Genomic DNA, 27,877 nt, shown 5'->3' with positions numbered 1-27,877 from the left:
GAGAAAACGTGAGCACGGCAAAAGCCCCGCACAGCGCTACCCAGCAGGCTGTGCGCGCCTACCACTCCCATCATGCTCCGCCCGCGACCGCGCAGCCCCTCGCAGGAAATCGGCAGCTCGCCTTTTCACCTGTGCTCACGTTTTCCTTAATAGAGTTCCTCTGCGTGTCTCTCGCCTTTTCCTTGGAGCTCTTCGACCCCAGAAACAAGGGCTCAAAGGCCGAAACGCTAAGACCCTCAAGGAGGCGTGGCTTCAGGACCGGAAGAAGCTCCTGTTGCCAAGGGAACGCCGCGCGCCAAGGCGCCTGCTCAGCCCCTGATGCTCTTGCTGAGGCAGAAGCTGCCAGTTTGCCCAATTTGTAGAGGCGGCTTTGCCCGGGACAAGCAGTCTTTCCGATGGAGGCGTAGAGAGGAAGGCTGAAGCACTTCCGCACCAGATTTCCTTCTCCGAGACTGATACCAGCGGGTGCATCCATTCCGGCTCCTCACAAGCTCCTGGGCCCTCCAGATCGGGGATCTCAAGCCTCAAGTTCAGGTATTTCCTTTTTCCCTCAATTTTTCTGGCCAGGGCTACCCTCTGCCCCTCAGCTTTAGAAGTTCTCTTTGCTCGTTCCCATGTTTTTCGTCCCACGCGAGTCGTTGTTTCTTATGTGTGAAAGATGGAAAAGGAGAATTGGGCTGCTGTGGTGAGTCCTAGGGACCCTGGAAAACGTATTGAACTGGTTTGGGCGAATATTGTTTGGTTGATTGGTTTTAACATTGCCCATCTCGAGCCTTTTTATATGATTTGTGGGGAGTTGTAATAGAAATTTCGTTTATCAAAAACTGAAAGCCGAATAAGCATGTTTACTTGGTGTAATAAAAGGTGCAAAAATTTACTTGACGAACATGTTTAAAGTTTACGAAGTGCCATTCATGTGTTTTCTCAGCCTGATCCTCTCTCTCTATCTCTGCAGCTTACTTTCCAAGCTATTAACTAGATAATATCCTAATTCTTCTGGGCTTTTCTAGCAACATATAATCCTTTAGGAAACGGATTCTCGGTAGCCAGGAAAAGGGAAACAGATGAAAAACTGAAAAGGTAGATTGGAGACAGATTGTGAAAAAACTTAAAAAGTGCCTGACCACTGCCTTAGAGATCATCCAAAGGACAGAGAGGCCAAGCAACTCTCAGTCACACAATCAGGAGCGGGGACGGTACTCAAATCCGAGTATTCTTGATTCAAGTACTGAAGTTGTTCATTACCGTAAATTGATCTCAGGCATCTTAATTCTGCCACTGTCCCTTTAGAAAGTCAGATTTTAAGCTAAAGGTATATTTTGTGTCTAAACAGATAGTGGTGCTCTGCCTAGCTAAAGCTGTCCAATCTCAACATCAGTTTTCTACTTTTTCCCTAAACTAAGACTATAATTTTCTCTGAAAATAAGTTTTAGTACAGTTTTGATAATAAAACAACTTGGAGAGTCAAAAATGTCTAAATATACTTTGTAACATGTGCCTCATTTATTAATTGTTTTTTATTATCCAACTTGGAATGGCTCTTTGAGAATCTAAACTCTGAATGTTTAGGTTTGTGATTATCAGATTGCCCTAGTCTTCTCATCTTCTACTGATTAGCTAGTGTCTGTCTGAGTGGAGATGGGGGAGGGGGTTACTTCTTAATAAGAATTACCTGGACTAATCTCAGATTAGTCATAATTAGCCTTTGGAAAACCTTATTGTTGTCCAATATCTTTCTTTCTGTAAACTTAAGAAGAATGAAAGAAAAAAGAAAACCATCAGATATCTTCTATAAAAGCCCAGAAATTTTCATAACATATATTCCTTTGTAACTGAAGTAAAGTCTTCTGTAGAAAGTGTGCAAGCCACTTAAGAATTCTCTCATATTCTGAAAACATATCAATGAGAGAGAATGGGTTTTATCAAAATGATGAAATGTATTTTAATGGGAGGAGAATTAAAAGATTGTAGCCCTGTCTAGACATAGACAGATCAATGAAAAGAGAGTAGATCAGGTTTTCCAAATTATTTGCAATTGAAATACTTCCCCAACATAGTTTTCACAGACAGGTATTCATCAAAAATACTACATATTTTATCCATCTCTTGGAAACTTGCAACCCATGTGCTAAAGCATATTAAAAAGTTTCAGGAGTATGACCCTATAGAAATCTGTTTAAATTTAGAGAATCCCAAATTTCTAAAACTTACATAATCTTGAAATCCTTTTAAATATAAATTAATAAAATCATCTTCCAAAGAGTACTATTTGCTATATGCTGAAGTACAGAATCTAATATAGAATGTGAAAAAATAAAAAGTGTATATAAGGCTTTATCATAGTTATTTTTAAAGCAACTTCAATAATATGATTATATCCTTTAGAAAAACTGACTTCTCTTTTCAAGCGTATATGAAAAAATATTTCATAAATAAATATCAAATGTTTGATAATTTTGAAAAGGGATTGAAGTCACAATAATGATGAAAAATGATTATTCAAGCATCAGGCTTTAACAATGCTTTATAGTAGATAACCAGATGGAAAAGATATGAAAAGTGATAATTTTGAAAATATAATTCTAAAAATTGGAATACAAAATAAGATAACCATTTATATCAATATGTTCAGTGTAATAAATAGCACATTTACTTTGTTTTTTTTTATTGTAAACAAATGGGATACATGTTGTTTCTCTGTTTGTACATAGAGTAAAGGCATACCATTTGTGTAATCATACATTTACATAGGGTAATGGTGTTTGATTCATTCTGTTATTTTTTTCCTTCCCCCCACCCCTCTTTTCCCTCTATACAGTCCCTCCTTCCTCCATTCTTGCCCCCCTCACACTCCCCATTATGTGTCATCATCCGCTTATCAACAAGATCTTTCATCCTTTGATTTTTTGAGATTGGCTTATCTCACTTAGCATGATATTCTCCAGTTTCACCCATTTGCCTGCAAATGCCATAATTTTGTTATTCTTTATGGCTGAGTAATATTCCATTGTATATATATACCACAGTTTCTTTATCCATTCATCAGTTGAAGGATATCTAGGTTGTTTCCGCAATCTGGCTATTGTGAATTGAGCAACTATGAACAATGATGTGGCTGCATCTCTGTAGTATGCTGATTTTAAGTCCTTTGGGTATAGGCCAAGGAGTGGGATAGCTGGGTCAAATGGCGGTTCCATTCCAAGCTTTCTGAGGAATCTCCTTACAGCTTTCTAGAGTGGCTGCACTAATTTGCAGCCCCACCAGCAATGTATGAGTGTGCCCTTTTCCCCACATCCTCACCAACACCTATTGTTGCTTGTATTCTTGATAATCGCCATTCTAATTGGGGTGAGATGGAATCTTAGGTTAGTTTTGATTTGCATTTCTCTTATTATTAGAGATGTTGAACATTTTTTCACATATCTGTTGATTGCTTGTACATCTTCTTCTGTGAAGTGTCTGTTCATTTCCTTAGCCCATTTGTTGTTTGGGTTCTTTGTATTCTTGGTGTAGAGTTTTCTTGAGTCCTTTATAGATTCTAGAAATTAGTGCTCTATCTGAAGTATGAGTGGCAAAGATTTTCTCCCACTCCGTAGGCTCTCTCTTCATATTGCTGATAGTTTCCTTTGCTGATAGAAAGCTTTTTAGTTTGAATCTATCCCAGTTATTGATTCTTGCTTTTATTTCTTGTGCTATTGGAGTCCTGTTAAGGAAGTCTGATCCTAAGCCGACATGTTGAAGATTTGGACCTACTTTTTCTTCTATAAGATGAAGGGTCTCTGGTCTGGTTCCAAGGTCCTTGATCCATTTTGAGTTGAGTTTTTGTGCAGAGTAAGAGATAGGGGTTTAGTTTCATTCTGCTGCATATGGATTTCCAGTTTTCCCAGCACCATTTGTTGAAGAGGCTATCTAATCTCCATTGCATATTTTTGGCCCCTTTGTCTAGTATGAGAAAATTGTATTTATTTGGGTTTGTGTCCGTGTCCTCTATTCTGTACCATTGATCTACCTGTCTATTTTGGTGCCAATACCATGCCGTTTTTGTTACTACTGCTTTGTAGTACAATTGAAGTTCTGGTATTGCAATACCTCCTGCTTCACTCTTCCTGCTAAGGATTGCTTTAGCTATTCTGGATTTCTTATTCTACCAGATGAATTTCATGATTGCTTGCTCTATTTCTGTAAGGTATGTCATTGGGATTTTAATTGGAATTGCATTATGCTTTTTTATACATAAGTGATGAATCTTCAGAAAGAGAAGTTAGAAAAACTACCCCATTCACAATAGCCTCAAAAAAAAAATAAAATACTTGGGAATCAATCTATCAAAGAGGTGAAATACCTCTACAATGAGAACTACAGAACACTAAAGAAAGAAATTAAAGAAAACCTTAGAAGTTGGAAAGATCTTCCATGTTCTTGGATAGGCAGAATTAATATTGTCAAAATGACCATACTACCAAAAGTGCTATACAGATTCAATGGAATTCCAATTTAAAGCACAATTACTTTGAATTAAGATGAAATGTGTGAATTGTTTCCTGTCAGAAGGGTAACTTAAGATAAGATTCTACAAATGCCAGTCTTTAAGATGATAGAGGAAAATTTTGAGTGAGATTTGTACCTTTAATATGAAAAGTTGATTCACTTGACACAAATGGAAGTACCTGAGATCAAACCCATCCCTTGGATAAGAGAAAATTAGCTGTGTTATTGAACCTACTCTTGAATGGGGAATGGTGCCTTCTTTCTTCTGCACATCATTAAAATTCAGTTTTGAAATTTATAACCATAATGTCCTCCCAAAGGACTTAAGGAAAATGTCAGTCATGCAACCTCCTTTGGAGTGCAATTATCTTGGAAGCCTCCTATTGGTGTTTGCTACAGCTTCACATCCATCAATGTCTGGTCTTGTTTAGGATAGTATGGAATAGAAAATAAAGAAGTTGAAAGATAATAGGTTCATGGAACCTTAGATGAAGATGAGAAATAAATTGAGATTAATGTTTTAAAAACTTTGAAAATTAATGTTCAAAGAGTAATGGGAAATATTTAGTAAATAGGTGTTTTGGGTTAGTGCCTATAGCTCTTGCGGATTGGCAAAAGGAACATCTCTCTTTTCTTATTGCATCAGATGATCTGAGAAGTGGCGAATCCAAAGCAGACTACTTTGAAAAGTTTCATTTGGAGACCTGAAGTATATATAAATTTAATAGCAACTTGGATAGGAACGCTTGTAAAGTTAGCACATAGCAAGGATTTTGTCAATAGCGATTTTATTAGACTTTTTTTGGTTTTAGATATACATGAAAGTACAGTATATTTTGACATACATATATGGAATATAAATTATTTTAATTAGGGTCTCATTTTTGCAGTTGGATTGCTGGTAGAGCCTTTTTTAAACATTTGATTTAGAAAGTGCTATAATTTGCATCTTAAATGTTCCCCAAAGGTCTGTGTGCTAAAAGCATAGTCTTCTGTAGCCTACTGGGCAGTCTCAGACATTGGGCATGTCCTTGAAGTAGGTGGTTGGACCCAGTCCCTTCTTTTTCCTCTTTTTCACGTCACAGCTGTGAGGTAAGCAGCTTTGCGCCATCTCATGCTCCCCACCACAGTGTGCTGCCCCACCACAGGCCCAAAAGCAATTGGGCCATTCTGTCATTTACTGAACTCTACAAAAGTATGAATCAAAATAAACCTTTTCTCTGTACAAATTAATTTACCTCAGGTGTTTAATGTAGTGATAGAAAGGAACAGAAAAGTTTTTTCTAAAAATGGGTATAATTGAATAAATGCATACTTGAAGGAAAAGTTAACAAAGAAACTTTTACAATATTTGAGAAAACTAAAAATCTAATATTAGTATCTACTTTCTTATTTCTATGCTAATATCATAAAGTTTTCTTAAAATAACAGAAGGCTATTTCAGGTAAGTTATGGTTAATAAAATAAATTTCGTAAGTGTCAATAAAAATGTGAATGTGTACATTGTTTCAAAATGGATTTGTGATTACTTACAAAGATATATGTAAGGGATGATACAAATATATCAGGATGGGTTGTTTCTATTGATAGAAAATCCTACCCAAACTGAAAGTAACTGAACAAAAATAGAAAAGTTTTTAATCTTCATATTATTGCAAAATATAACAATGTTCTTGTTTCCTATAAAGATTTAGTTAGTGGTTCAACTGATGTAGGCAAAATCTCAATTTGAAGTGTTACCATTGGCAGATTTCATGTGATACTAAGGCGGACCACATCTTCTTAACCTAAATTACAATGAGAAATGTGTTTCTTTCAAGGGCATTGTTCTGTGTTGCAAAAAGGTATAAGCTGCAAATCTGCATTTTAATTAAGGCTCCTTTCTGGTAATCAGCTTATACTCTGGTGTCCTAAACGTAAAGCTCCATGAACATGTTTTTTACATTATCGTATGTCTTTAAATTTTTAATGCACAAATCAATATTTTCCATACTTAAGGTGCCTTTGGATAGTATGTCTTTTTTTCCTTGCAGCTGCTTTGTAAATATTGGAATCACATTATGGGATTGCTAGACAGACTTTCAGGTTTGCTTGGCCTGAAGAAGAAGGAGGTTCATGTTTTGTGCCTTGGGCTGGATAATAGTGGCAAAACAACAATTATTAACAAACTTAAACCTTCAAATGTAAGTATCTTTGTTTAATATATTATGTATTTTCTGCTACTAGAAAAAGTTAATATGTAGAATTGTTTTGTTTCATATTATAATTTTATGTAATCATGTTATGAATCCTGTTAATCTTGAAGTACGACAAAGTAATAAGTTTCAGTGAGCCATAATTTGCAATATATTTTATGTGGTATGTAGGTAAATCTTGATTATTAAACTGGACTATTCAGCTTTTTTTTTTTTTTCCTAAAGATTGTCATAACTTTCTCGAGTTTATTTTCAGGTTGCATTGCCCTTTTGTTTTTTCCTTCCCTCTTTATGGGAGATGCAAAATGAAGGGAAATGATGAATCATTTTTATAGGTTCTATGAATAATTACACACTTTTCCCCAAAAGTGCGGTGTACATTTCAGTAGTAGTGGGCAGGATGATAGAAATAAGCATATGAACAAATTATTTTAATAACTAAAATGTAGGTAAAGCTAACACATGCCACACATGATGCATACATTCTTGGTGAGTTTTGCTACAAGGAAATTCACATAATAATGCTTTTCTAATTTCCGATAATCACTTCCTGAACTTTAGTCTTTAGGCAGCTATTCTGTCTCAGAAAAGTAATTTGCTTTGCCCTACTTTATTTCCTTTCTCTTTCTCTCTCTCTCTTTCTCTCTCTCTCTCTCTCTCTCTCTCTCTCTCTCTCTCTCTCTCTCTCGGTGAGAGAGAGAGCAGGGAAAAATAAATTATTTTATTTTTGGTACTAGGGATCGAACCCAGGTATGCTTAACCACTGAGCCATATCTCTAGCCCCTTTTAGTTTTTATTTTAAGACAGAGTCTTGCTAAGTTGCTTAGGGCCTTACTAAATCTCTGAGGTTGGCCTCAAACTTGCAATCCTCCTGTCTCAGCCTCCTGAATCTCTGGGATGACAGGTGCACTCCACAAAAAAACACTGAGCACCTAGCTGCTTTGCTTTTGTGTATACTTGGTAATAATAGCCAAGGAGAATTACTCCAATTGGGACCTCTTAAAAATTCCCAAGTGCTGTTACTCAGGTGTATATATAATATTTGCTTCCTTTCTACTTAGACTCCAAAAAGAGTATCTCCTTAGCTTTCATTCACATTAGAACTTTCTTCCATTTTTATTTATTTTTTTCTTTTTTTTTATTGTAAACAAATGGGATACATGTTGTTTCTCTGTTTGTACATAGAGTAAAGGCATACCATTTGTGTAATCATAAATTTACATAGGGTGATGTTGGTTGATTCATTCTGTTATTTTTCCCCTTTCCCCCATGGCAGACTAGAGGGCGGCTGCATTTCATGTTGCTCCAGGACTCTTCCATTTTTAATGGACAAAATATATTAATTATAGAAATCTACAATACTGTTAGAAAATACCTTGCAAAACACTTCCATATCACATTATAAAGAATTGTTTGTGTGTGTGTGTGTATGCGTGTGTGTGTAAAATTGATTTCTAGGTAACTAGGTATTTTCTGGATCAAAACTGGTTTTTGATGTTATACTGCTCTAATGTTTATTGATTGTTAATGTGCTAAGGTTGCTGGCATTTTCTAAACTGATAAGTAGAGAGACAGGGAGAACATTTTAACCTGATCACTCTTTTCAAGGATCTAGTTGCAACTGTCATTTCTGTAAAAGATATATTTTATACCTTTCTTTTAAAATTCCAATTTTTCCTCCAGTTCCCAGTAGTCTGAAATTATCTCATATATTTATTTGTTGATTTCCTTGTTAAATTTCTCTTAAGCATGATAGAGCACTTGACTTGTTAAGCACTGAATTACAAATACCTAGAATAATGCTCAGTAATTAAGTGTATTTGGGGATGAATAAATTGATAGATGATGTTTTTGTTTTTGGCCAGGGAATTTTAATTGATGTCACCAAGGATATTGGATTTTACCAGACTTGGTGAAACTAACTAAACAGGCTCTCAGAAATCTTGTTTCATTCCTGTTAATGTTGATCCATCCTTAGACTGCCTCATCTGATCTGTTTCTACACTCTTTGTTTGCTTTATACCATATTCTGTCTAATTTAGAGAATGATCCAATGTATTTGCTTCTGAAGAGAGCAGAGGGAGATTAATGTTAGAGACTGTCTTCTGAAATACTTTAAAGGAAAATGAGTTGTACATGATCTGGAAACTCTACACACATATGTTCTATCCTGATTATTTGTGAAATATCTTTTCTCTAATTATTTGCACTAGAACTTTGATGGGTAAGAAAAGATAGTTTATGAATTTTACATCTAAAAATAAAATACCATATTAAAGGGAAATTTGTGGAGAAACTGAATTTGTGGAGAGGTTAGGTGAATGTTCTAATTATAATTCAGTGAAAACAAGTGTACTGTTTTGATTGTATCTTCTGAGATTTCTTTAAACTTTTAACTTCCTTGCTTTTTTGTTATTGGTATGTTTTTCTTTGATAATAGCTGATGATTTTATCATGTAATTGACACATTGAAAACCCTTAAAATAAAGATGGTGGAGGATTTTTTGGACAACAAAATTAGGAAACTATTTCAAAGCTTTTGGGAGGAATCCTAACATATGAGGTAGGAATCTTAGTAGCAGAAAATAATTTTTTGAACAAACAAGAAGAAAGGTATTTTTTGGAAAAATACTATGGCAACTCTTAGGATGGATCAAAGGGAAAGCTGAATAAACAAACTTCAAAAAAGCAAGACCAGGGTACTTCAGGGGTATACCTTTTCACTAATATTACTATTAAGGTACCCATGCCCCAGTGGATCTTATAGATTCTGTCTTTTATTTGAATTTAAATTTCCTAGAAGGAGACTACCAGAGTGAACATGAGGATGTGAGGCAAACCTGGAAGGGGATTTCTTTTAAGTTGTATTTGTGGCAGTATGGGATAAAAATAGAGGCTAGAATGACCAAAATCAGTGAGAGTATGATTATAACAACAGCAGGCATTTATTATTTTTAGACACAGTATTGTATGTTTTGCACCTATTAACTTTATGAGCTAAGGATAATTAAAAATATATCTCACATTTAAGAAAACTTAGCCTTAAACTAACTTGTCCAAGATAGCTCTATTGTCTCAATAGTCTCTTATTTGCTCTTAATTGGCTATGCTACCTGGATTCATCTCACTCCCGTCAGAATGACAACAATCAAGAATACAAGCAATAAATGTTGGCGAGAATGTGGGGAAAAGGGTACATTCATACATTGCTGGTGGAACTGCAAATTGGTCAACCATTATGGAAAGCAGTATAGAGATTGTTCAGAAAACTTGTACTGGAACCACCATTTGACCCAGTTATCCTACTCCTCAGTACATACACCCAAAGGATGTAAAATCAGCATACTACAGTGATACAGCCACATCAATATTTATGGCAACTCAATTCACAGTAGGCTAATCAATAGTACCAACCTAGATGCCCTTCAACAGAAGAATGGATAAAGAAAATGTGATAGATATACACAATGGAATATTACTCAACCATAAAAAAGAATGACTTTATGACATTTGCTGGTAAATGGATGGATCTGGAGACTATTATGCTAAGTGAGATAAGCCACTCCCAAAAAACCAAAGGTCAGATGTTCTACCTGATATGTGGATGTTAACACACAACAAGGTAGGAGGCAGGTAACAGATGTTTAATAGATTAGACAAAGGGGAATGAAGGGAAGGGAGGCAGGGACAGGAATAGGAAAGGTAGTGGAATTAATCAGACTTAACTTTCCTATGTATGTATATAAATACACCACAGTGAATCTCCACATCAGGTACAACCACAAGACTGGGATCCTAATTAGAATAAGATATACTCCATATTTGTATAAATAAGTCAAATTATACTCTACTGTCATGTATAACTAAAAAGAAAAAATGAAAAAGAGACTATTGTAGTAATTTAAAGCAAGAAGTAATAAGGGCCAGCACTAAGAGAGGTAGAACTTATAAAGCTTAGAGAATGATTATATATGGAATGTAAAAAAGTGAAGGGTTAAGAATCTCTTTTAAGCATCTGGATCAGAAAGTGGATAGATCGTTATTAAAATGGGTGAACAGTTTTGATGGTAGAAGTACTAAGAGACATTTGACAAGGTGTCAGTATAATGCATTTTAATTGCCTGTTAGACCTGTCAACAGTTGTCCCACTACTCTTGCCCCCTTGCAGTCTTCATCACACAAAACTCCCTACCCAGGCCTTCAGTACGCTACCTTTTTTACCTAAACATATACATACCAATGTACTTCAGACCTGCAGGCCTTATACTTTTCCTGAGTGCCAAGTTCCTTCCTGCTCTAGGACCATTGCATAGGCTAATTCCTGTGACTGGAATGTCTTTGCCAATAACTTCATAGCTTTTCTCTTTCCTGCCCATTCACCCTTGTATTGACAGTCACCCTTTTAGAGCAGCCCTTCCTGAGCACTCTACTGTGCCACCATCCCAATCTTCCTCTGCCCTGTTGCCTTCTACTCCAATCACCTGTCTTTGCAGTTATCACAGCTCAAAATTGTAATCATTTGTTTTAAGTTGTTAATTTCTTTACTCTCTAGATTATAAACTCATTGAGAGTAGGGGCAGTGTAGACATTAGATCAGATGGTATATGTATAATAAACTCAGTAAGTATGTGTTGAAAGAGTTCCACATATGAACTCAGGAGGATGTATTAGACCTCTGTAAAAACTTTAATTCCTTGATAACACCTAATAAAATAAGATGTGAATTAACACATGCATGTTTTACAGTTAAAATCAGTAAGTTTAAACATCCATAAAGAATTTATATACATTGATCCTATTTTTTAACAAAAATTTTGTTTAATGCTGCCATCTCCTTAGTGAAATATTTTAGAAATGTAAAATATGAACACTTTTTTTCACATGAGAAAACATTATTCTTTGTAATTGCAAATTGCTAAACTTTGTCTTTTCTCCTAAAGGCTCAGTCTCAAGATATAGTTCCAACAATAGGATTCAACATAGAAAAATTCAAATCATCCAGGTAATCCACTTTATCCCTTTGACTAAGAAGTCATGGGTATAATTATGTCAAAAGGAACCCCAATATTATATATGGCTATAATACACTATAAAAAATAACTAAAGTTAAAAAAAGTTGTGGGTAAAAAGTAACCTTATTAAATGTGCCTGATCATCCCTCCTAACTTTAGAGAAAATAATTTGTTATTGTACTACTACTCTGGTTTATTGTTCAAAACATAGAATTTAAATTCTAAGTAACCTCATTAGCAGAGAAAGCTAATTCATTACAAAATCATATTAACAGATTCATTTTTGGAACTCTTAAAAATTGGCCCACACTGATTATTTTATAGAAATGGTGATTTCTTTGAAAATAATTTAAAATACTAAATAAAAGTTATACTTAAGTTAGTAGCTTATAATATAGTCATACTTTATATTTTTGTTTTAAGTTTGTCTTTTACAGTGTTTGACATGTCAGGTCAGGGAAGATATAGAAATCTCTGGGAACACTATTATAAGTAAGTATGTTTATGAATATTGTTTAGTGGTTACATTTTAATAACAAATAATGATTGGAAATCCAAGTAGTTATATGGAATGGGTTATAATGTTATTTTTAATATAATTTAAGAACATTTCCTAATTTAAATGCTTCAGGTCCTTCATGACATTGAGCTTTTTACATGTGCCATTCTGTTTTTAATGTCCCATTTTACTTATATCTTTTTAGTTTATAGTTAATTTATTCATGCTTTTAGAATTTGCTCAAAAGGCACCTCCTCTGTTTCCCAGTTCATTCTTTCCTCAGTGTTTGCCCAGTATTTTGTCCGTTTACATCTCTGTAATCTTACTTACTATTGTCTCAAAATCAATTACTGTAGCTGCCTCCTTACTGGGTTTGTGAACTTCTCTAAGGATGAGATGATTTTCTATTCAAACAATTTGTTCAAGGCCTAGTATGATTCTTAGCATGTACATGAAACATTATTACCAAATTTAGTTAAAATAATAGTACTAACAGTTGATCTGTTCCATTATCAATTTTAAACAACATGTTTTTCAGCATATGCAAATATGTGTTCATTAGTTACTTCAAAATAACAACTGTCAAATTACTGGAATCCAAATATGTTATACTTTCCTCAAGATTTGCATTTAGTAGCCAGGCCCAGTGACACACACCTATAAATCCATTTTCTCAGGAGGCGAGATAGGAAGATTGTGTGTTTCAAGCCAGCTTCAGCAAAAGCGAGGCCCTAAGCAACTCAGTGAGACCCTGTCTCTAAATAAAATACAAATTAGAGCTAGGGATGTGGCTCAGTGGTCAAGTACCCCTGAGTTCAATCCCCGGTACAAAAAAAAATTTATTTTTGGCATTAAAATAAATTCATCAACTTTTTTTTTTTTTTTTTTTGACGGCATCTGTAATGTTTATTTTATAAATGTGGTATAAATATGACAAACATTTAACATTTATTAAATTTGGAAAGCAAGAGAACATTAGTGGTACACATTATATTTTTCTTCCAGCTTTTATGTTTGATAGATTTTTTTTAAAAAACCAGATTAATTGCTAAATGAATATAAGGATATTTTTATTTATATGGTATGATGCTTTGATTTTTCAGAGAGATTGAATTTTAATTGTGTTTTACCTGTTTGATACTTTCACGGGGTAATTTCAGTTTTACTCATTTCATTTTTAAATGCTCAGAGGTGGCACCAATAAAACCAAAACAATAGGAATTATCATTTTATTTTTATTTTTTTTAATTTATTTTTATTGTAAACAAATGGGATACATGTTGTTTCTCTGTTTGTACATGGAGTAAAGGCTGACCATTTGTGTAATCATACATTTACATAGGGTAATGGTGTTTGATTCATTCTGTTATTTTTTCCTTTCCCCCCACCCCTCCCACCCCTCTTTTCCCTCTATACAGTCCCTCCTTCCTTCAGTCTTTCCCCCTTCCACCCCCATTATGTGTCATCATCCGCTTATCAGCAAGATCATTCATCCTTTGGTTTGTTGGGATTGGCTTATCTCACTTAGCATGATATTCTCCAGTTTCATCCATTTGCCTGCAAATGCCATAATTTTGTTACTCTTTATGGCTGAGTAATATTCCATTGTGCATATATATATATATATATATATATGTGATATATTTATATATCACAGTTTCTTTATCCATTCATCAATTGAAGGACATCTAGGTTGGTTCCACAATCTGGCTATTGTGAATTGCGCAGCTGTGAACATTGATGTGGCTGCATCTCTGTAGTATGCTGATTTTAAGTCCTTTGGGTATAGGCCAAAGAGTGGGATAGCTGGGTCAAATGGTGGTTTGAACTTTTAAACTTGGTAGAACTTTTAAAAGCAGTGAAACTCATTTGTGGAGCCTGAAAATTAAAAATAGTATTCCCTGACTAAATTCCCTTTTGATATTACAAATTCCTGACTTGAAATGGTATAAGAAGGCTACCACATCAGATTTAGATTTTAATCCATTGATTAACTCTTTCTTGTCAATGTAATAAAAATTATATTCCTGGTATATGAACCAAAGGAGATTTATTCCACACATTATTTTTAGTAAGTATTTTGAATACATTGAAACTCTATTTAAATCATTTAGATCCAGAGGACCTCTGAGTTAGAAAACAAGGAGAGTACTTCCAATTTGAGGATTATTTTGGAAAAGGAAAGTAATGTGTTTGTGGTATTCTGTACTAAATTCTCTGGGTAATTGTGGAGATGATGATGATGATGATGATGATGATTTATTATCATCATTTGTAAACCTTAATTTTCAGTACATGATTTTTTATTCATCCTTTAATTAGTTGATAGCAATTCCTTTTAAAGTTGAATTAGAACAAGATATATTCCATGCTTTTATAATTATGTTAAAATGGATTCTACTGTCATATGTAACTAAAAAGAACCAATTAAAAAAAAAAGGAAAGGTAAAATCAAGAGGATTTTTAAATACTGAACTTCATGTTGGAAAAAACTTTTCATTTTTAAGGGTTAAGGAATTTTGTTATAAATCAAACTTGCTCCAAATTGTAAATACATAAATATACATACATATAGATAGATAGATATATGCATGCGTGTATATATATATATATATACATATGTGTCTATATGTACGTTTCTTTTTTTTAACAGAGAACAAAAGTACAGGAAAAATAATACTTAAAATGATTGTCCTAATTTCAACTCCTTTTGCTCTTTTTGGAAGAAATTAATGAATTCAGGAACACTGTGGTTAAATTGTAGATAATAGTAAATATGCTTGCTGCTGAGAAGCCTACAATAATTATTTTCTCTTTTTCTAATTATGAAAAATAGTGTATTTTAATGTATTAGACTGAAAATATTAAAAAATTAATAATGCATACAGTAATATTTATTTTGTTTTTACTGTCAAAATACTCTTATGAGAAAGAATGTAATATTTTCTTCAAGATAAGATATACATGATCCTCTAGTTAACATCTTCTTTTATAAACCTTAGCTATAGTTCACATTACTTTAGAATGAATTTCAGAAATAAAATTGCTTGCTCCAAGTAAGTGTATATTTCTAAAGCTCTTGATAGATATTTCCAATTGTACTGGTTTCTGTATCCACTAGTAGTGTGTGGCTGTGTTAATCTACATTGTCATTTTTTTAGATGATAGGAGAAATAGTAGTTTAGAAATTTGATTTATTTTTATTCATCTGATTATTAATGAAAGTCCAACAACAGAATGAAGTCCAACAACACATGAAGCATACAATATATTATAACCTTTGAAAGAAGGGTGCAGAGGAATTGGTGATTTTTGAAATGCTGGTATGATTCATTAAATGAATTCAGTGGCTACTATCAGCTTTATTTAAGTGTTAACTAGGGTAAAATAAAGCTATCTTTAAGTATTGTTTCAGGAGTCTTTTAACTTCAATTACATTTATGTATGCTTGTGTATACATCTCCTGTATCAATGTAAAATGAGTTTCTCACTATGGTTTAGGTTAAAAAAAATTGAGAAACATTATTGTGAAGCTTTATTGTTTCACATAAAAGTGCAAACTATACTACAAAATAAAGGCAAGGTATAAAACATCAGGATTCCATTTTAAATACAGATGTAGATATTTACATGTGAACATACACAAAGAAAAGTGTCCATTGTGTTATACCAAAATAATAATAACTATATCTATGTAAGAGGGTTATGGTTTCTAAAACAATTTTTGCATTTGATATTCTAAATTTAAACAAAAGAACTTATAATTTTAAAAAAATTATAAAATAGCAAATCATTGAACTTACCAAATTATTCAAATGAAAAGGTATTTTACATGAAATGCGTAAAATGGTTAATTAATCAGTCATATAAACTAAAAGGAAATAACACTAAAAATTTTAATGGTAAATTGACATAGGACATAAAGAAATACAGTTTAGAAAATGCAAATGAATAATATGGAAAAATTTATAAGCATAACTTTAATTTTTCTCTTATTATACAGAGAAGGACAAGCTATTATTTTCGTGATTGATAGTAGTGATAGACTAAGAATGGTTGTGGCCAAAGAAGAACTTCATACTCTTCTGAATCATCCAGGTATGTTTGTCTTTCAATCTGTGATCTCTCTGCTTTAGGGTCCATTTATGTGTTACGTTTTGTTCTTTGATAAGAACAAAAACTGTTGTTTATACTGTAAAATTATCTTTTATTTAAAATTCTTGAATTTTAAAACATAGTAGTTATGCAAAATTTAGAATAACTTCATGTCACAATATTTTTAAATTTTAAAGCTCTTCGCAATGTTTTCTGAGTTTCTAACATTTCCTCAAGAACAAAAAAATGTCATTTCAAACACAATGAACCATCCCTGTAGACCCAGATACTCAAGAAACTGAGGCAAGAAAATCTCAAATTCAAGTCTAGCCTTGGCAACATAGTGAGACCCTGTCTCAAACAAAATAAATTAAAAAAAAATAAAAATAAAAATGCCCTTCTTTCCTTAATACATAAATAATATATGCCAATTGGAAAAAACTCAGACAGAAAAAGAATAAAGAAAAAAGTAAAAATCTATGTATTTCAACAGCCATTCAAATATTTTGGTTACTTTCTTTACATTTATTTCTTCTTGTATACTTGAATTTGTGAGAGTGTGTATGATCACAGTATTTCTTACATATTTATTGTGGATATTCTTTTAAAACAAATCTTTTTTGTTTTTAATTGCCAACTACCATCTCTCCACCCTTTTTTAACAAATAGTTTTAATGACTTGGTATTTTTTCTTTCATATTTTTAAATCTGTCATGTGTCATACACATACACACACACATGCACACACATATAAATATACATATACAAATACCAAAGATATCTATAGGATTGAGGGCTCTGAGGCTGTTATTGTTGTTTACCAAAATGGGATCATATTTTTTAGACTCTTTTGCATCTTCTCATTCTCAACACTACATAATGGAAATACTTCTCTAAGTTAAATTGCATATAATTATGTAATTATTCTTCTTAAAGATCCTTAATATTATATACTATGAGTGTACCACAGTTTATTCAGCAACTCATTTATTAATGATTATTTTTCCCTTCCCTCTCCCCATTATAAATAATTCTCTAGTATATTATGGAATTCTATATTTCTAGCCTTATTGATGTCAGAAAGGTTGTAAGTAATCTTTGTGCTCGCACTTTTAGAAAAGAACTTTGGTTTAAAAGAACTGTAGCTTTGTTAGAAATGGAATAGAAATTGTGTGGGGCTTTCCAACATTCTTGCTAGACTAGGGACATAATTTGGTAGCAGAACACTTGCCTAGCATGTACAAGACCCTGGGTTTGATCCTCAGTATTGCAAAAATTAAATACATAAATAACTCTTAACAAATCTTGCTGGTTAACCAGAATATCTTTGGTGTTTTTATCTGATGATCTCAAGCTCATTAAATTTTTTTTTTCTTAATTACCTAACATATCATTTATGTGACCTTTCCAGTTTAAAAGCTTATCAGTTTTGTGTCTGGGTTGAGGATGTGTTTTTTATTATTCCCTTTTTATTATCTTTCTACTTTCCCCCCCAAAGTTGTTCACTTAATAAAGTGAAATAGTTCTTAACAAAATCTAACTCAAACACAATGGGAACCTTAGATTTCTCAACTAAAGCCTTGTCCATATACCTTTATGTACTGATTATTTTTTATGGGGTAGAGTCTCAAGGGTGTAATTTCTCAGCTGAAGTGCATATGAACTGTTGTTGTTGTTGTTGTTTTTAATGAAAGCCATAAAAAAAAAATCTTTGAAGAGCAAAATGTGCCTTGAGACTCAAAGGTCATGATAGACAGGGGAAATTATTTGCAACTAATATCATAGCTATAGGGCATATTTCCATACTACTTGTGTTCCTGCAAATTAATAAGAAAATAAAAAAAATTGAAAACAGGGAAAGGCTATTAATTATCCAGGTATATATGTGGATAGTTCAACAGAAAAAGCACATTTAACATCTTTTGTAAATATGGTGAAATTCTTGGCTTTTCTCACAAAATACAAGTGAACATATTGGGATCATATTTTTCATTTATCAAAATTTTAAAATTTTAAAATTTCAAAATTTTAAAATTTTGATAACTTTTTTAGCTAGGAGAATGGAAACCTTCATTTTTATAAATTGTTGCCAAAGTGCAAATTGGTAGTATTTTTAAAGAAAGGCTGTCTTTCCTTAAATCTTTCTCAAAATAGCAATTTCCATTACCTTTGACCTAGCAATTCCACTTATCACGTTTATCCTGTGGGCATACCCACCCATGTACAAAATTGCCTATTTCCAAGTTTATTCATTGCAGCATTGTTTATAGTTTTTAAGATTGGTAACAAATATATTATACTTTCATATTGATTAAATAAATTATGTTGTGTAATATTAGAGGAAAGAATATTCCAGAAATGTTAAAATAATGAAGAGGCAACTCTGTCTGTGCTAATATGAAGCATAAGATATAGAATTAAGTGAAAAGATAAAAGTATAAAATAGTGGGTTTGGTTTGCTACCATTTGTACAAAGAACATTATAGAATAGTTATGGGTGGAAATATATGAGACAATTTTACAAAGATGTAAAGTCGTTGAGGATATGGGTTGCCTTTTCTACAAAGGGCAATTGGAAGGCCTGGGACCAGGCAAAATAGTGTTAAAATATCTACCATGGTACTTGTAGTACTGTGACAAAAAAAAAAAAAATGGAATCCAGTTTTCTTCCTTCTACTTTTACTTTTACTTCCTTCTACTTTTACTTCCTTCTACTTGTCCTTCTTCCTGTTCTGATTAAAAACAAAACAAGCAATATATTTCAACCTTTTGTATAGGTGCTTCTTTGTAACCACTATTTAAGTTCCCTTCTCCAACTTATCCATCTTTGGTTTTAAGCTCTTAACCAGAAGACTGGTGGGGTCTTAGGAAGAACTATCATTAAAATTTTCTTTTTGCTCAAATACATGCTTGAAGTATGTGTCTTTAAATGTTTACGCATGTATGGTATAGAAAGAGTTAATTGGAAAACAGTTTATTTGATTTCAATTTTAAGAATTTGGGCCAAAGTGACCCCAAAAGCTGGAAGTGCAAGATAATCTTATTTTCTCTTTTAGATATTAAACACCGTCGAATTCCAATCTTATTCTTTGCAAACAAAATGGATCTTAGAGATGCAGTGACATCTGTAAAAGTGTCTCAGTTGCTGTGTTTAGAGAACATCAAAGATAAACCATGGCATATTTGGTAAAGTTTTATATTAACTTCATATTTTATCTTTCTGAAAAATCTCCAAACTTCATTGTTTTATTTCTGACCTCATTGTATAAGTGACCAAACTAGTACTATGTAAATTAAGGATTTTGTGTTATAGAATTGTGGCATTGCAGATATTCACAGAGACATTACTATTAAAACCTTTTCAGATCCTTTTGGAGATAAAAAAGAAAATGTAAACAATGGAATAACTTAAGTAGCCCACTTATCTGACTTCAACTACAATGCTTTCCTTGTGTATATGAAAACAGTCAACTATAATCCCATCTCAGAGCATTTGCACTTGAACATCCTCACCTCTTCCCCATCTGAATCATTCTCCAAAGTAAATTTTCTAACTTGCTGTGGTAGTTCATTCAGGACTGACACTGTTACCATATAACCTCTATTGTTTGTTTATTTGTTTGTAATGTGACTTCCCATACTAGTAAGTGAGCTCCATAAGAGTTGAGACTTTTGTCAGTTTTTTTTTTTTCTTCTCACTTCTGTAACCTCTGCAATAGTGATAGTACCTGGTATATAATAGGTACACAATAAATATTTGTTAAAGTGAGTAAATAGAAATACTGATTTTATTTGGACAAACTCATAAGGTTGAAATCTCAGATGATTAATGTCTGAAATTATTATGTATTATTTGAAAAACAGTCTCTTACTGGTATATAATATATAAAATGCTGTTCTGTCAAAGTATATCAAAAAGAATAACTAGAGGTTATATATTATTAGATATTTAGCTACCTACCACCCACTTACCTCTCCTTGCTGCAAGATGACCTTCTCTTTTCAGAGTTTTCTCCTTTTTATAAGAGTAACAGTGTCTAAAGGAAAAGGTTGAAAACAAAGCAGAGAAATCCACTGCCTAAGGAAGTAAAATAAGAAGCAAGAATGTGGTAGAACTTAGAAAAGAACATTAAGAGCTAGCCTTGGTGCTGAATGAGTAACTATATTTCCCTATATTACAGATGTTAAAATTAAAGACAAAAGTGTTAAGTAACCTAGCCAGGTACATGCAGCTGATAAATGTAAAACTGTAATTGAAATCTACTAGGCTCTGGTCTAGCCTGCCAGCTTATCAAAGTTTAATTATGGATTCATACCTTATAGATATCAGGTTCTATTTCAAATAAAGTCACTCTGTTGTATAGCTGTAAGCCTAAGTCAAGCATTTCTTATAAGTAGATGTTTTTGAAACTTTAGGGCTAGTTGAAGTAGGATGGTGACTCTACAAAACTTTTCCATCACTGGAAAAACAGCTCAAAGTTTATGTGTTATGTAAGTCTAAGTACTATTCCTAGAATAACTTTAGTGATATACTTTTAAGAATGTCTATATAAATTATGAAAATATTTTTCATGTCTTTCTCCTGAGCCCTCAGTCTTTAATTTCCTATTTATATTCAGTGTCAGTTCTTAACTGTGGTTTTTGCTTAAATGTATGTTACTGGAAAGTATTAATTTGTCATATGGAAAAATTATAATTCCTTATTCTTACAGTTGCATGCTATAATAAAATGGATTTGTTTCTTATGGATTTTATTTCAGTGCTAGTGATGCCATAAAAGGAGAAGGATTGCAAGAAGGTGTAGACTGGCTTCAAGGTACATCACAAAGTACTGTGTATCTTCAGCCTTTGTTTCTTTTCCATTCGTATTATTTCCTTTTCTGTATTTTATTTTTATTACATCATTGCCTTTTTCCTCTTGTTTCCATCGTTTCTGCTATCAGAAAAAACAGTACAGTAAGTATCCAATTGTTTGCTCCATTTACTTTATTACACTTTGAAATTTCATGTTATTTAAAGTGTTTGACTCTTTACAATCAATATACATGACAAATCTAGAAAATAATTTTAATTTATAGCACAAAATTCCATTAGAGCTAATAATTGAAGCACATTTGAAGTTTGGTATTACTATTAGGCTTTATTGTCAGTAACTAAAAATAAGTCTGAATGGCTTGTATCTTCTAAGAATCAGGCTATAAATACTCCATATATATAGCTTTATTTATATATAAAATGTACATAACATTTAACACATATATAATATTATAAATACTGCTATTATACTGCTTTATGTATTTGTAATTCTGTTTGTTATTCACCAAAACAGTTACCATAGGTTGATGCCAGCCTATTATACCAGGAAATAAATTAAGATACATAATTTTCCCTAAGTTTACATTATCTGCTAGCCACAGAAATAGCTTGATGCACACGAAATAATAGATAGATGTCCATGAAGCCAAGTTCTATAGGTCTCCATTGCAGAATCTGCACAGCCAGTGCAAAAGTTTTTTTTTTTTTTTAAGCAGAACAAGTGAAGATCATTCCTATTAGGAATCTTACTCTGAATAAGGGTAAATAACAAGATTTAAATTCTAATTATTGTTATTTGGTTATAAATTCTAATTTCTAGTGCTTAGTGTATGTGATTCCCCACCACCACCATCACCACCTTCTATATATTGGGAAAAAAAGCAAGGATCTAGCACATATGAACCCACTCAGATTCTTAGGTTATAGTAAAGGAAATGGTCAAGGTTATGGGATGATTCCCACCAGAAACTGATGGGTGTCAGATGAAAATTGCAAAGAATGTATCAGAAGCATATTTTCATCCCTTATTTGTTATTTCACAAGTCCCTGCTATTATAGTTAAAATATAGCATAGGATGGAAACCCTATGATCACTCATAATAAAGTTATTCAGAACACATTACTTAACTGAAAATTAGTTTGTAGTCATCTAGATTTTAAATTGAATCTCTTAGCTCCCCACCCCCAGTTTTATTTTATATATAGCAAGCAGGCCACTAGGTGTCAGTAATGATCCAACATCATAGTTCCAACTGCCAACTTTTGACACCAAATTTTTGTTTCTTTGACTCTGACCAGTTAACCGTATTACCTTCTAAGTCTTATGAAGGACACATTGTTAGAAATGCTTTTGTGTCCTTTTGTTACCATATTACTTTAAGTTCTTTTTACAACAGTCTTCACAAGGTAAGTAGTAGCATCCCTATTATCTCTAAGCACCATGGAATGCTAGCAAAAAACAGCTGGGCTTTTGAGTCTGGTAGATTTATTCCACTATTTATTAATTAACCTCTCTGCCTATTAGCTAACATCTCTTATTATCTTGTGAAAATAATTTTCTTCTTCTGTAAAATTTAAAAATGTCATAAATTGTACAAATTATGTTGTCTCTGTTAGAGTATGTAGCGTAGTAAAGGAGTCAGTGAATGTAAAATGTACTCTTTAACCTAACTACACTATTGAACAGAGGCAAAAATTAATAAGCATATAGATAAAAATAAAAATAAGTATATCAGTTTATTTTCAAATGGATTCTTTGTTCTTCTTTCCTATATAATAATAAATAGTTTGCATTTTGATGTTCCCAGTTATCTCTCTGTATTTGAAAAGAGGTAAAAACCTGTCTTGCAAAATAAGTAACAGTACATGCAGGAGACTAGTCTGTAACTGAAACTATTAACTCATTAACTAAAAGCATTTATATAAATCTAATTGTAAAAGATGTTTTGAACTTTGATCTCTTCATTTTGGTTTTAGAATCTGAAATTTCCTAGCATGATAAATAAAAAGACCTCTGGTGTGGACCAATTTTGGACCAATTTCATCTTATTACTTTAAGCTGAAGTTCAGAAACATTTTTGTGAAATACTAAATAATGTATAGTCTGTGATTCCATTCTTTTTTGGAAAGCGTCTCAATACTTAAGCGTGTATAACCACCTAAAGACAACCCTTGAGTAGAATATGAAGGGTTTTTTTCAATCCTTCAGAGAATATTCAGAAAGTATTAAACAGAAATAAGTTTTCTAGTTCTAAACTTTTAGTAATGCTTACAGATTTTAAACCTTTTTGTTTTGTTTTATTTTGTCTTTGTGATGCTGGGAATTAAACCCCAGGATCTCACACATGGTAAGCAAACATGCTACCCCTGAGCCACATCCCCAGTCTACTTCCAGATTTTAACATTAGGCTTTTATAAACTGTGCATCTGGAAAATCCAGTAAAAAATAGAAGATCAAACACATACATACACAGTGTTATCTCCTGATCTCATTAACAATAAAGGGACCTTTTAGAAAGACATTAACCTATATGGGCAAAATGAATGGAAGTGGTAAAAAGGACAGTGGAATTTTGGAAGGTGAACCTGATGGATATTGAATGATTTAACAGACCTCAGAAAGCTGAATCCTAAGCTAGTACTGGGGAAAACTGCAGTGCAACCTAATTAAGGATGAAAGTGAAACTGAGAAGAGAAGACGTGGCTATATATCCTTTCCACAAAGAAGTTTGAAGAAATATCTGTATGGAAAGTCAAGCAGTATATCTTTGGACTAGAAAACACCAGACACAACTGTGTGTGGTAGTGTGAAACTGAAAGTGAGAAGTAACTAAAAGTTTTTATATTGAATACTGTAATTGTGTCTTCTGCTTCTCCCAGGAAACACTGGAGGTAGGCAGAAGATAGGAAAAATCATCATTGAGGAATTAGACCACTCTAGTGAAAAAACCTCTAAAGGTATTAATTGGAGATTCCCACAGAATTGACTAAACCAGACACTGTTCTTGACAAGTTGCCCACACATTTCCAAATTCCTGTGTGCCTTCTTAGTGTTCACTTGTACATATGAACAAGTGGCAGAGGATCACCAGATATGAGGATGAAAGCATTGTGAAACATGAATGTAAACAAACAAGAAAAGCAGGTTAGAGGAAGTAGAACTGAGAGAACATTTTGAAAAATGTTAAGTATACTCAGATAAGATGCTGATTTCATGAGTAGGAACAGGATACTTCTTGAAAAGGAACAAGGACATAAAAGAATCCTTGGAAAATAAGAATAGAAGAGTAAAAATGGAAAACTCAACAAAAAAATAGAGGCAATTTCCCAGAAAAAAACAGCAAAAGGACGAATATTTAGAAATGGGAAAGAAAAGAATGGGGTCATGTTTAGAAGGCCCAATATTCTTAGAAGAAAGTCAGAAAAAGAGAACAGAGAAAATAAAGAGTAGAAAGTCATAAAACAGTATTTTACCAGAACTGAATGTTGGGTTTCATTTGAAAGTCCTTTTGAAAGCTCAATGTAATAGATGAAAATAACCCCACATCAAGGTGCATCGTTTATGAAATTCAACACTGATAATAACAGAAGATTCTGCAGGCTTCCTAAGGGAAAAAAATGAGTTTTCCTGTAAGGATAAAGAAATAAAATAAATCAGACTTCTCAAAAGCAACAATTTAGAAGCTCTAAGAGAGTTAAGCAATGCCTAGAAAAGTTCATGGAGAAAATAATGTGATTATATTCTCAAGCAATATTCATGCATTGTGACAATAAGACATCTTTGGTTGTAAAAAGTCTTACTCCTGAGAGGAGTATTCTTCAAAAACAAGAATAAACCAAGAAGAGAAAAATAAGGGACACTGAAACAAACTAAACAAACAAACAAAAAAACAGCACAAGAGACTAGGGGAAGGATCTCTCAGATGCTAATGGAGATCCTAGAATGACAATGAAAGGAGATCTCCTAAGAATAACTAACTGGCAGGCAGAGAAAACAACTGGTCCACTTTGGTGACTTTTGTAAGACTCTAGGGGAGAGTTCTTCAATAAGATGAAAATGATGTAATGTGCTTCATAATAATAAAGCTTTAAACTGGAAGTTGTGGGTTTGAATTATTGTTAAAACATTTTTTAAAAACCTAAACAGGTTATGTGGGGATGGGAAGTCAAATTATTACCTTGAGAGAAAACAATCTAGTAGAGGAAAAGAAAAGTAACCAGAATGTACCACCTGTCTCAGCCGTGCATAAAATTCAAATAGTCATACTATTGATAATGACTGTGTCACTATGTTAAGGTGAAGGGAGTAGTAGAAATGCGGGTTGCAGAGGAGCAGCATGAAAGTGTAAGAACTGAAGCCTTATATTACTTTACTGATATTTGAATAATTTTAAAGTGTATTTAGAAATACACAAGTAATCACCTAAAGAGTTGGAAGTACTTGATTCTATAAAGGGAGAAGAAAGATGAAGCAAGGAACTGCTATTTTTCATACAAGCCTTATAGAACTAGTTGATTAATTATCCATTTTATGTACAAATTTGATTAAAAAATAGAATCGTATAAATTGTATAAGAAAAACAGATGTACACATAGGGTTTTACCATGTTACATACATTTGTCATGCATTACTTTAAAAAATAGATTTTTGTCTTATAGAAAATTATAATTTTTGTTTGTTTTTTTGTTATCAGATCAGATCCAGTCTGTGAAGACATGAAAAGATAGGATCTAGAAACCTCAGCAGTTTTGAATCCAAGGAATATATATAAGATAAACTGAATACTTTAAAATTTTTTAAAGATGTATATGCATCCAAGAATACTTTATAATCTGTTTGCTTTAATGGACTTTGAAGAACTTTTTAAGAACATAGGATTTCAGGTATGCTAATCTGGCTTTTTGTTACATAAAAACTAAATCTTTCCTCAAAAGAACTCTCAAGAATTATCAACTTTTTGTTAAAGATCTACATTTGATTGTAATCAGAATGTTTAAAAGTCAGAGTTGCAAGCCATTTCAATATCCCATCATGATATATGATCTTTAATGTATTTTATTTTTGTCTTTTTAAATATGTAGTTTATGGTATCATTTTGCAGTATGAATTGTGCTTTTGAAAAATAGCTTTAAATATTTATGAAGGACCATGGGTAATTAATATATATTAAAATTTTTAGTATGTGTCACTGTCAATAAAACAAAAAAGGCAATACACCAACTAGTGTGCTTTGTTTTTGCTGGAAAAAAAAATAACATGTAATGTGGTATTTGGTGTTTTACTGCCAAACATTTGTACATAATCTGAGACCAAGATAAGGTAAATTTATTCAATTTGTATTGGACATCTCTACACCAAGCAGTCTGGGATAGTCCCAAGGCAATGGTGATACAAAATACATTGTCATTACTTATTTTCACAGAACTTAAAATTTAATGAGGGAGAATTTGAGCACCTTTCACACACATGGCAAATAACTTCATTTCATTAGCTGAATGAATATTCTACATCTTTAGATTTAGAGGTATAAAAGTAAATTAATACTGGACTTTAATGGTTATTGTAACTTGTTTTTTCTTTTAAAATGCCTCTGTTGGTCACCTTTTTTGTTACTGTAACAAAATTCCTGAGATAATCAATTTTTTAAAAAAGAATAGTTTATTTGGCTCACAGTTTTGGAAATTTCAGTCTGTGGTCAGTCCCATTGCTTTTTGGCCTGTGTCAGATAGTACATCATGTTGGAAGCTTGTAGCAAAAGCTACTCATCTCGTGGCAGCTAAGAAGCAAGAGAGAGGAGTATCCCAGTATTCCTTTTAAGAGCACACCCCTAATGACCTCACTTCCTTCCCGTAGGTATTTTTTTTAATGAATTCTTAATAACTTCAAAATTACAGTAAAAGTTCAATAATACAATTCCTCAAAATCCAGAAATACCAGAAATTTTGCATTTGGCAAACTGAAAATTATTCAGAGTATTCCAGTGGTGCAATATTTTACCAGCTTCTCATAACTTGCTTTGATAAGGATACAAAACGAGAATCTCATTGATCTGGAGTTGCCTCAAATATAGAAAAGACATAACGATGAAAACACGGTGATTTTTTAAAACCTGATATAACTAATTTACAGGATAGAGAAAGAATTTAAATCCTCACCTACCGTAAGAAACAGTGACAAAATTAATAATTATCACTATAGGAACACGATATCATGAATCAGATGTTACTACACATCCAGAATTTTACATTGTTTTATCCTCACTCGGGTAAGTTCTGTTATTTGTTTTAAGAATTAGGAAACTGGAACCTGAACTAGTTATGTAATTTGCTGAAGGTCACAGCTAGTAAATGGTGTTGCTGAAATTCACTACCCCACTTGTTGTTTAAGAGGGATGAGTCAAGAGATAGAAGTATTATAGATATTAGAAGTATAGATTTATCTGCCAAAAAAATGACTAAAATGTCTGAAAAGATCAGAATGGAACATTACTGTGAAGGTCAGAGGCCAGGGACTACTGTCTGTTTTACACTTTTTCTCCTTTTTATTTTAAAACTATTAACACTATATTTTAAACTCTGGACATAAATGACTTTGATAAAAATAATTCTCAAAGCTATTTTGATGCCAAGTTAATTCTCCACAAGCTATAATAACTCAAACTGACGCATATGTTTAGAAGAAAGAAAAGTACTGACTTTTACTTTTGTTTCTCTGATCCCCAAGATCTAGTTTATACTTTACAAATGTCTCCGTATTTTACATTTTTGTGTAA

The 27,877-nt window shown here is 32.7% G+C and overlaps 1 protein-coding gene and 1 long non-coding RNA gene across 4 annotated transcripts in view; one reads left to right on the top strand and one right to left on the bottom strand.

Moving 5' to 3' along the window:
- Positions 1 to 229, bottom strand: part of LOC124992515 (uncharacterized) — a 45,585-nt gene extending 45,356 nt beyond the window's left edge. The window contains exon 1 of the long non-coding RNA XR_007110143.1: positions 130 to 229. This is a non-coding gene — a long non-coding RNA (uncharacterized LOC124992515). The remainder of the gene's footprint in view (positions 1 to 129) is intronic.
- Positions 110 to 27,877, top strand: Arl6 (ADP ribosylation factor like GTPase 6). 3 transcript variants are annotated; one of them, XM_047563350.1, is made up of 9 exons: positions 110 to 534; positions 6,522 to 6,671; positions 11,624 to 11,685; positions 12,119 to 12,187; positions 16,198 to 16,292; positions 19,346 to 19,475; positions 21,050 to 21,105; positions 21,233 to 21,245; positions 25,799 to 27,877. In XM_047563350.1, the coding sequence occupies exons 2-9, from the start codon at positions 6,549 to 6,551 to the stop codon at positions 25,830 to 25,832; spliced, it is 582 nt and encodes a 193-aa protein (XP_047419306.1). In that variant the 5' UTR covers positions 110 to 534; positions 6,522 to 6,548; the 3' UTR covers positions 25,833 to 27,877. The 3 variants fall into 3 exon arrangements, with proteins under 3 accessions (XP_047419306.1, XP_047419308.1, XP_047419307.1); XM_047563352.1 differs by lacking the exon at positions 12,119 to 12,187; XM_047563351.1 differs by lacking the exon at positions 21,233 to 21,245.

The sequence above is a fragment of the Sciurus carolinensis genome, chromosome 9, assembly GCF_902686445.1.
Source record: "Sciurus carolinensis chromosome 9, mSciCar1.2, whole genome shotgun sequence".
Taxonomy (NCBI): domain Eukaryota; kingdom Metazoa; phylum Chordata; class Mammalia; order Rodentia; family Sciuridae; genus Sciurus; species Sciurus carolinensis.
This window is presented reverse-complemented; position numbering and strand designations above follow the sequence as displayed.

Excerpts from the sequence above, each read along its gene's own strand:
- Arl6 (XM_047563350.1), top strand. The coding sequence starts at position 6,549 with ATGGGATTGCTAGACAGACTTTCAGGTTTGCTTGGCCTGAAGAAGAAG. Across the intron at positions 12,188-16,197 it reads CTCTGGGAACACTATTATAA|AGAAGGACAAGCTATTATTT; the intron begins GTAAGTATGTTT and ends CTTATTATACAG. Across the intron at positions 19,476-21,049 it reads GATAAACCATGGCATATTTG|TGCTAGTGATGCCATAAAAG; the intron begins GTAAAGTTTTAT and ends ATTTTATTTCAG.